Source organism: Nematolebias whitei, chromosome 18, assembly GCF_014905685.2.
Source record: "Nematolebias whitei isolate Nwh7 chromosome 18, NemWhi1, whole genome shotgun sequence".
Taxonomy (NCBI): domain Eukaryota; kingdom Metazoa; phylum Chordata; class Actinopteri; order Cyprinodontiformes; family Rivulidae; genus Nematolebias; species Nematolebias whitei.
In genome coordinates, this window is record NC_056515.1 from 16,603,632 (window position 1) to 16,614,552 (window position 10,921).

General features: G+C 41.3%; 1 protein-coding gene across 1 annotated transcript in view; it reads left to right on the plus strand.

Moving 5' to 3' along the window:
• The first annotated feature begins 8,983 nt into the window (after positions 1 to 8,983).
• The window catches only part of LOC119425071 (UDP-glucuronosyltransferase 2A1), a 22,305-nt gene continuing 20,367 nt past the window's right edge, over positions 8,984 to 10,921 (plus strand). Inside the window, exon 1 of the mRNA XM_037692595.1 lies at positions 8,984 to 9,244. Within this exon, the coding sequence (XP_037548523.1) occupies positions 8,999 to 9,244 (246 nt within the window). The 5' untranslated portion in view covers positions 8,984 to 8,998. The remainder of the gene's footprint in view (positions 9,245 to 10,921) is intronic.

A 10,921-nucleotide genomic window follows, 5' to 3' on the forward strand; every position in this document is an offset into this window, starting at 1 on the left:
GGGGGGGGCAATTATTTCACTTACAGCCACTGAAACACAGGCTGGAGCAGAGGGTGGTCTGTATCAACGACCAACAGTTACAAACGTTTTTAGATGGCGTGACTTTTAGAAGTAATACTCCAAATTGTTTGGCACCAGACTTTGAGACAATTACTGAGCGCTGCAATTTAGATTTACAATAGATACAGACCCCCACCCTTGGAGATTCTGTCTTGGTGAAAAATGCTATAACCAGGGATGAAAAAACAACAGAGTTGGAAAGATTCATAGATAACCAGGATATCAGGGTTAGCAGTGTGAACATATGCAGTGAGCTCAGCGAGTTTAAGGAGGAGGCAATGAATGTTAAAGTGCATTAGTCCTAGGCTTTTACGATTACACAAGTAATCCTAATCAGAAGTTAATGACTGAGCATCAACAAGCAAAGACTTGATTGCAGAGGTATCAGAACTTGAGCAATCAAATGGCTGTTCTCTGAAATCATCAGCAGGAGAAGGATGAGACATTTCTGACTATAAACAGTTTGATGGTGAGTCACTACCTTGTCAGTGTTCTTTAGGAGAAAGTGAGTTGTCCTGTAGAGCCACGTGCTGATTATACATGCCATGAAAAATGAACCAACGCTGACTGAAGATTGAATTGATGAGGGCATTATCTTGTTACAAAATGGATAGATATATTCCACTAGGTCCAACTGAGATAGACAGGGCTGCAGCTGAAGTAGAACAGTTCATATTGAAGCCACCAAAATTTGTGCAGATAAGAGTCAAAAGTAGACTGTTTAAAAGTCAAGGAGCAATTTGGAAAGAACCACTTTATAATTTGTGGTATGATGAAATCCAGAATATTTTCAATCCACTGAATTAGAAACCAAGGAGAAGACCAGATCTGGATCTGTGAGATGATAGAATCCAGTCCATGTTTTCAAATCACCAAGCCCACCACAGATAAACAGGAAGTGATAACTGCAAGCAGGGTGACTTTAAAATATCCTGAATATTTGTAGAAGAGTGGAGAGATGATAAACCAGAAGGTATCACAGAGACATCAGAGCAACATGAGACGGGTAGACCTCAGATATCAAAGGTAAACAACAATCATTTATCTAACGTCAAAGCAAAATAACCCCATCTAAAGTAAACACCTGCATGACTGAAGTCTTCATCAGCCAATGGATGAATAGGGGGCAACGCCTTGGTTTCCTCGTCCTGCTTCTTGTTGTCGGTCTCTGTTGGCGTCAGAGGTTGAGAGAGCATCACACTCTATCACACAGAAACGAAAAAATAGTGTTAGAACAACACCAGCTGAATAAGAAGATAAGATAGATCTTTATTGATCTTGCAGGAAATTGTTGTGCCAGTTTCAGTACAAAGGAACATACACAAGGAATCAAACATGATATAAAAAATAACTAAATTTAAAAAATAATACTAGAGAGGTATAAAAAATGAGTAAAACAAATGCCAACAATTAAGGTCTAAACAGGTTCAGGTGCAGACAGAAACATTAAAGTGTTTATTGTGGTGCAGAATTAATTTTATTGTCCCGTGTGTAGAAAGGGGGAGGAGTTAAAGTTTGATAGCCACAGGGAGGAAGGACTTCCTGTGACGTTGTGTGGAGCACGTGAGTGGTCTCAGTCTACGACTGAAGGTGCTGCAAGAAAGAAAGAGAAGAAAATAAACTATAATACCTGCACCTGAAACGAACAACAAAAACTCACCGACAGTCAGTGAGTTGAATGAACATACAGGGTTTGTCACATGCAGTAAAGGTCCTGGATCAGGAGAGCTGTTGCTCAATCAGAGGACTGAAGGGGCATGTGGTGAGATGGTGTTCCACCCTCCCCACTCTGTGCACCAGGTGTTAATCAGAGTGCACCACTGATTGATGGGAGTGGCAGATGCCTTTAAAGTTGGGCAGATTGCTGCTTCAAGGTGCGTCTTTGTTCCTCCGGCTGCACGTCAGCTGTTTGTGTGACTGGTGTTCTTGGATTCTGCTCATCTGAGATCGAAAGTGCAGTTTTGTTAACTCTCAGTGGATGGGATTTGGTTGGTCTTTGGGCGCTACAGCTGCTGTGTTTCTGCAGCATTGCTGCTCCACTGGTGTTACTGGCTGCAGCTTCTGCCTTCTTCTGACCTGCTGCTGAGCCGCTCATTCCCCTGGTAGGCTCCGCTCCTGCTCCTCTGTAAGCTGCCTGCCATTTACAATCTGTTTATTGTCATTTCACTTGAATCCAGAACCAATGTGCTTTTATTTATTAGGCACGTGATTGAGCTGCACACTGCTGTGCACAAGGACACTCTGCTGTCTTGTCCTGGGTTGAGACAACTTTTCAGAGTTTGGGCTGCTCCTCCACTGCATTAGTTGCTGCTGTTGTTGCGGCCGGTCAACTGGACAGCGCATGTCTCCTCTGCCCTGTTGTAATGTGTGAGACTGGACATTAACAGTTTGTTCCATCTGGAGTAGGTTTAAATTATTGTATGTGGAACAACCAAAACATCAGCTTACCTCATGCTCCCTGAGTAGTAGGCCTGACGGCTGTTTTTAATTATCTGTTTTAATAAATTTATAAAATAACATTTTCAGAATAAACTTTATTGGCACTGCACCGAGATACAACGCGAATATGTACGTACAGTCGTCCGAAAGATGGGCGGAGTGCACGAAGCTGCGGCTATAAATAAATAATTAGCGCGGCCCTCTTATTCTTATTCAGAATAATATTTTGCTTGGATGAGAAAAGGGAAGAAAACATGAGGAGAGACGGTATAAAAAAAAAGATATCTCTCACCGTGTCCTAGACAGGGCACGATTTGAGGCATCAAAAAAACATACCACAGCAAAGCAACATAAACAGATGTTATACATTTACATATAGGCGGTGAAAAGATTGATTTTTAAGGGAAAGTCGTAGCATAGTCCAGAGCCCCCCCCCCCCCCGCTCAGCCATTGTCCAGATAAGAGGTGACGTTCATCTTCAGCTCAGTTGAGGTTCTGTTACATGTCCTTGGGGAAGGGAGGGGTGAGGAGACAGACAAAGCATCTTTGTTTTTTTCAAAAACATTCCAGGAGGAGTTGCGATAAGTCCGGCGTCAAGGCCACAGTTTGGGTCAGGCAGAACTCGTGAATTGCTGTTCTGACTTTTTAAAGTCTCGCTGGTATATATTCCTCTGATGGAACTCCAAAAACAGCCGAATTGATCTTTTACGCCAAAAGTCGCGCTCACAGCTTCTCCAAGATTATTCCCACCATTCATGAGTGCTGCCAGGGAGATCACAGTCCTGATAACAGCTGCTCCAGCTCCCTGCTGCAGCTCCACAAATTCAGTCTGTCGAGTTTCGACACATCCACACAAATTATAGACAATCCAGAATTCACCAGCCAAACAGCAAAATAATCAGTTGTCATCATGAATCCAATTTGTTTCCGACGAGGTAAGAGGGTCCTCCTTATGCCCTGACTCCTGTCGGGAGAAGTTGATCAATTTTTGTTGAGACCAGCTGAACCTTCCAATTAAGAGGTATGCAGGGGGGGGGGGGGGGGGGAAAGGGGTTTTTCGAGGGTGAAGGGGAAAGAAGGAAAAAAGGGGGCGGTGTGGGTGGGGGGGGGGGGGGGGGGACACGTCTGGTTTCACCGGACGACGGAGAGGAATAAAAAAATTAATATTAATAGAAATCCGTTGAAGTGTATTCTTCTGAACCTGTGGTGTTTTAAATCGTTGGGTATAATGACATCCCCCAACTGGCATTGAGTTTTATTCAAAACTTAATTTAAATCACCCTCACCTTTTGGCCACATGTACATTACCATGAACACTGGTTTGTTGTAAGAATGGGGGTGGGGCTTGTGCTTGTTAAATTTAAAACCAGTGCCAGGAAACTGATTTTCCCAGAGGATACTGGGACAACAGCTGACAACTAACCTGGTCTGGGCCTGATCCTTAGTCTGATCTGGATTAACTAAACCTGATCCTTAGCCATAAGGGGTGCCGAAATGGGGTAGAGAAGGGCAGCTGACTTGGAACCAGAAAGTCATGGTTCGACTCCCAGCCCTTCCCAGATATTGTGGTGTCTCTGAGCAATACACCTAATCCTCAACTGCTCCCCTCCCCTGCTTCGTTCTCAAATTGAAAACCAGTGCCAGGAAACTGATTTTTCCCAGAGGACTTTCCCCAGGCGCTCCACAGCTGCCCACTGCTCCACCTGGGTGTATCCCAGGTGCAATGGGTTAAATGCAGAGAACCAATTCCATCGTTGTGCGGGAATACAGTGATAACATATAGCACACTTGCCAGTCTGGATTAACTAAACCTGATGTTAAGCCTTGCTTGGATTAATTAAACCAGATCTTTAGCCTTGTCTTTGATAACTAAGCACCTCTGTTTCTGATGATTTGCATTTGAATAAACATCATAAACTGTTCCAGAGATGATTCTCAATCCTCACACTGCTGAGTTGCAGAGAGAAGGATCTGATCCCTATCCACAGATCAAACTACGAAAAACTGAACCAACAGCAGAGCATGTGTGGACTGTCCTAGTTCAGACTGTGGTAAAGTTAGTTTTACGCTGGATGTTGGATATTCGGGCTCTTGTGTTCTTGTGTTGCTCTTGCGATCCGATGCAGGCAGTCTGATTTCAGCCAGCTGTGCTCGGTCTCTCCCTCCTCTTCTCCTAGGAAAGGTTCACTTAGGGACTGTCAACAAATTACCGAACCAAACACTTCAGAAACATTTCTATTTTTCTATGATCTGCCCCACTCACATAAAACTTAGATCAAACTACTCCAAGACCAGGGAAACTAGGCGCACTCGTTTATTTCTCATTTTAATGCATTTTATAATTTTAATTTTTCATAAATCAGGGTTTTTGCTCGATAACATTCAAGCGCGACTAGCCAATGTCCAACCTAAAACTAAGTTTACTGCCAAAAAAGTCCATGCTCAATAATCCAGGTATGCAATCTAACAATTTTCAGTCGGGTCTGTGGTTCCTTGACTGATGAAGCCTTCTGGATGGAAGGTGAAACGTTTCAGCACAAAAAAGAAACCGTCCAGATGATCTGACTGGAAACTGTTGGATAACTTTATGGAGGTGCCAGGATGAGGGCAAATCCCGGTTTAATGCCACCGGGTCCTGTTTGTGAGACGGGTCAGGTGTGTGGTACTCATGTGGACTTTTACCTGTTCTCTAGAAGATCCTCGCGGCTCTGACGTTTCATCTACGTCACAGCACGCGCAAACCCTGATAATCGGGGACAAGACCGGAATGTTCCGGCCCTAGTGGTTTTGGGAAAAATGATAGAAACCAACGAAAGTAGCAGAAGCTAGCTGCTGCTGTTAGCAGCTCTGGTGTGTGTGCGTGTGTGTGTGCGTGTGTGAAGCTTTAAGCCGGGACAAACCGGGATATTTACCGGGTTATCTTAGCGTCGTCAGGCCCCGGGGGTCCAGCAGGCTCCGTTAGATTCTTCTCGGACACATTTTGGGCAGGTTTTCAACATAAATCTGTACCTATGTATGTAGCTGACAAGTGTGAAGAACGAAGAAACAACTCAAACATAACTTCCGCTAGTTATTTCAAAATAAAAGACTTCAGGTGACAGAGAACGGAAGTAACGCGCGGCCCTTTAAAATAAAAGTCGCAATGCAAACAAGCCAAGAACAACAAAGCATACGTAGTTTACTTACATATACATCTGGCTTAAAAATAAATTAATATTTTAAATTGCTTTGTTGCATTTATTTTCTGAATAATGTTTTTATTCCTTGGCAAAACAAAATTTAAATGTTCTATCTTCTGTGTTCATCTTTCCAGTTGGCTTTTTTTCACTGGCTCCCAATTCAGAATTTAATTCAACATCTTAATTCTAACCTACAAAGCTCTCAACAACCTAGCTCCATATTTTATTACAGATCTTATTGTTCCATATTTCCCTAACAGCACTTCAGGTTCAAGGTTCTTTATCGTCATTCGAATCACATACATGAGGTGGAATGAAATTGTGTACAAAGGGTCCCAGTTACATCCAGCTATAGCACATGTATAAATTGTAAAAAGAAACAGTACCAAGGATTTAAGATATAAACTAAGAAATACACTACACACTCAATGGTACAAAAACAATACGCCAAACAACAGCAGTTCGAACATGAGTCTGCGTGACTAGATGAGTATGAATGAATACAACAGCATGAAATAAATCAGCAGCATGAGATCAGCAGCACTACTTATCAGCAATCAAAGTGGCATTACAGTGATTTTTTTTTTCTTTCACAGTGATAATCCTGATTAGAGATTCATGAGTCTAACAGCTTCAGGGTAGAAGCTGTTCCTCAGTCTAGTGGTTCTACACTTAATGCTCCTCAACCTCCCTCCGAGGGGAGTGGGGCAAAAAGTGTGTGTGCTGGGTGAGTGGGGTCCTTCATGATGCAGGTGGCCCTCTTCCTGCATCTGGAGGTGTAGATGTCTGTGATGGTGGGGAGGCTGACTCTAACTTCACTCTCAGACTGCAGGTTTATTTGTGGTTCCTAGAGTTTCCAAAAGCAGAATAGGAGGAAGATCTTTCAGTTATCAGGCTCCACTCTTGTGGAACCAACTTCCAGTTTCTGTCTATGAGGCTGACACATTGTCCACTTATATTAGGCTTAGCATCCTGTGCTCCAGCATCAACGTGTGGCACGGAGGCTGCACAGCTGCAGAAAGAAAAGCTTTGCAGAGAGTGGTGAAGGCTGCACAGAAGATGTTGGAGTCAGGCTCCCCACCATCTCGTAACAAAAACCCACCTGTCTTCAGTGGCTGCTCATGTCAGCAAAACTGTGTACAGGTACTGATTTCACCTCATCTGGAATTTCTTATAATTCATAAAACAAGTCAGAGGTGAGTGAAATAAAAGCCTAGGGTCAGTTGTTGTCCTCTCCTCTGCAGAATTGAGGTGTTGAGATTGAAGGACCGGGGGCCACGGGGCCCATCAACTCGCTCCTGACCTCAACATCATCAAAGTGTCCAACTACAGCCAGTCGACAGCAGATAATTCAACTTGAAGCTTGTTTTCAAGCTTGAGCTTCTTAATACACCCTCTACACTGCAGCACTACTGTTTCCACTGTGAAATGCTAAAACCAAAATGACTGTAATTAAAATAGTTTGCTCTTGATTGAGGCAGAGTGGATAACATCATCTGGTGTTGGAGTTCTGCTCTGATTTTGTCTGGTTTCCGTTTTATTTAGAAATGTGAAGCGAAACTAAAACTGTTTTGAGAAACATTAATCTATCTAGCTTTTATATGATATCTATGGCTGTTGCCACTCCATTTTTGTTTTTATTTAAGAAGATAGACCGCCATTGGCGCTGACGAGCCGTAGGGCCGCCATCTTCGAACGGTCGCCCGCTCTACTCAGTGTAGCCTGTTTGTCAGGAGCAATGAAGTATCTGCGAGTTTTAATCAGTAATAGCTGAATACTAAACTCATTCTCATGATGTTTCCCTCTGTAAATCTTAGCCGTACAGCCATTAAAGCTGAACACATGGGTCAGTGTTTTTAAATATTCTCGGTGGGGTTAACATTAACACTAATAAAATATTCTCATGACAAGTTTAGCAAAACTCACAGTCACTGATATATTTTTATTAATACGTGTATGTATATATATATATATATATATATATATATATATATATATATATATATATATATATATATATATATATAAACTTCCTGCTTCAGTTGAACAGCTGATCAGATATTCAGTGTGCAAAGCGGAGAAGTGGGCGTGGCCAACAGCGCTTGCAGGCGGCAAGAGCAGAGGAGGCAGAGAGCTAATATCATTACACGGTGTGCTCTTTAAGAGTGTTGAGTTTAGAAACATTGTCTAGAATATTGCAATAGTGTGGGAAGGGTTCAAAACGCCTTAATATATATCTATATAAATACTAAAATAAACTACTACTTACTACTTGTACTACTATTCCTACTTCGTGGATTTTCACTTATCGCGGTTTTCAGGGTATGTATCCCGTGATAAACGAGGGACTACTGTATATAGTATAAGTATATATTTATACTCTTTTGTATTTATTTATTTGTTAATTATTAGGTTTCTTGATCTGGGACCTGAGTCTGAATTTCGTACCACAAAAATGCAAATGTGAGCTGGTATGACAATAAACAATCCTTGAATCATTTTCTAGAGGTGGTTCCACTTGAGGTTGAATTTATGTATTTGTATTAACTGACAGGAACAAATAATATGTAATGGAAGTACAGTGGTGCGGTGAAGCAGTGGCTACAGCCACAGTGTGAAAGTCACAGGTTTGCTTTCCTCCTGAGGGCTTGTGTGGAATTAGTATGTTCTCCTCATGAGTGCATGAGTTCTCTGTATGTTCTCCAGTATCCTCACACAGACCAAAATCATCCACTCTCAATTGTCCCAAGGTTTATTAATTTATTTTTTCTCTTCCTTTTTTTTTTTTTATTTTGAGAGCAACATAAGCCCAATTAGTCTAAACCAGGTTAGTCTGGGGAAACATTTACCTTGGTTTAAACACTGAGTTTCAGTCAGATCCTGACCTTTCACCCGAGAGACAAAAAACTCCAAACAGGTTCAAATGCCTGTCCTACGGAGTGAGGGACAGTCACTGTGATGGACAGGAGACCAGTCTAGGGTGTCCCCGTCTCTCATCCAATGAGACATCTGCTGTGTCCTTTGTTCCACTTTGGCTCCTAAGAGTATTATTTTTTTATCCTTAAAATCACATAATTTGAAATTATGTATTTTTTTAATTGTAACTCAAAGATGCAGTTCTCTGTTTTTTGTTTGTTAGTTTTATTACCATGAGGCTTGTCTCCTTATCTGAGTTCACAGTTATACGGCTGCTGCTGTGATGATGCTCTGAGCCGTCAGCCAATCAGAGAGCAGCTCTGACTGACCTCTGGTCGAGTTGGACTTTGGATCTCCAGCTGCAGTCACACAGAATCCTCTCTCTTCTTACTGAGTGACCCATAATGAAGACGTCCAGGCCTTTACTTCTTCTTTATGTGTTGCTGATCGGTGTCTTTGTGACCACAGCCGAAGGTGGCCATGTTCTGGCCTTACCAGGCGAGTACAGCCACTGGCTGAACATGAGAACCATCATGGAGGAGCTGGTGAGAAGAAACCACACGATCACTGTCTTAGTGCCCGACGCCTCACCCTCTGTCAACTACAACGAGAGCCGATACACCGACAAGTTCAACTTCCTGGTGTTTAAGGTGACGAGTGTCGACCACAACTGATCAATATCCAGATCTGTCAGAATCAATGACTGTCAATCATCTGTCATTTTTATGTAAATCACAATCTGTTGATCAATTGTTGATGAGTTAATGATCAGTTGTTGATCAAAAGTTGATCAATATTTGATCATTTGTTTATCAATATCTGTGTCTCCTGTGGTGTCCCTCAAGGGTCAGTTTTAGGGCCCCTGCTATTTTCCCTTTACATGCTGCCTTTAGGTCAAATTATTAATCAGTACAACATTTCTTTTCACTGTTATGCCGACGAAACACAGCTTTACAGGACTGGAGCATCATCTTCATCATTGTCATCTCCATCTTCACTCGCTGCCCTCTCTACCTGCCCGGAGGAGATAAGGGCATGGATGAATCAGAACTTTCTTCAGTTAAACTGCTCCAAAACAGAGGCTATACTGATTGGCACCCCTCACCAGGTTCAAACCTCAACTATAACGGCTATTTCCTTTTCTGGACAAGACATCCCCCTCTCCACCTCTGTTACAAATCTTGGAATAAAAATGGACTCTCATCTTACATTTGAAAATCACATTAAGCATCTGTTTAAAACCTGTTTCTTCCATCTTCGAAATATCTCCAAACTTCATCCGTCTCTCACTTTTGCTGATGCAGAGAAACTCGTCCATGCCTTTGTCTCCTCCAGGCTCGACTACTGCAACTCCCTGTTTTCTGGAATCCCCGGCACAAACCTTCAGAAGCTTCAATATATTCAAAACAGTGCAGCCAGGATTTTATTGAGAGCTCGTAAATTTGAACATATTACACCCATTCTCCATAACCTCCATTGGCTTCCTGTCACTTACAGAATTCAGTACAAAATTGCTCTCATCACCCGTCAGTGTTTAAACGGAAATTCACCAGATAATCTGAAGGACCTTCTTGCTCCATATTCATCCACCCGGTCCCTACGATCACAGAACAGTCATCTCCTCCACCTTTCACAAACTAAAATTAAGGACCATGGGAGATCAGGCATTCTGTGTGGCTGCCCCCCACCTCTGGAACTCCCTCCCTGAATAGCTGAGAGCTCCACAATCATTGACTGACTTTATAAAAGGCTTAAAGACTTTTCTTTTTAAGCAAGCCTATTCTGCCTCCACATGATTGTATTGTTGATTTTAATTGATTTTATCATTGATTTTAGTTGATTTTATCATTGATTTTAGTTGATTTTATCTTTGATTTTAGTTGATTTTATCTTTGATTTTAGTTGATTTTAATCTTTGATTTTAGTTGATTTTATCACTGACTTTAGTTGATTTTATCTTTGATTTTAGTTGCACTCTGTAGCACTTTGAGATTTTTATTAATGAAAAGTGCATTACAAATTAAATTCATCATTATTATTATATGTATGTGTGTATGTATATGTATGTATGTATATATGTATATATGTATATGTATGTATGTATATATGTATATCTATGTATGTATGTATGTATGTATATATGTATATGTATGTATGTATGTATGTATATATATATGTGTATGTATGTATATATATGTATGTATGTATGTATATGTATGTATATATATGTATGTATATACTGTATGTATATATGTATATGTATGTATGTATATATGTGTATGTATGTATGTATGTATATATATGTTTGTATGTATATATGTGTATGT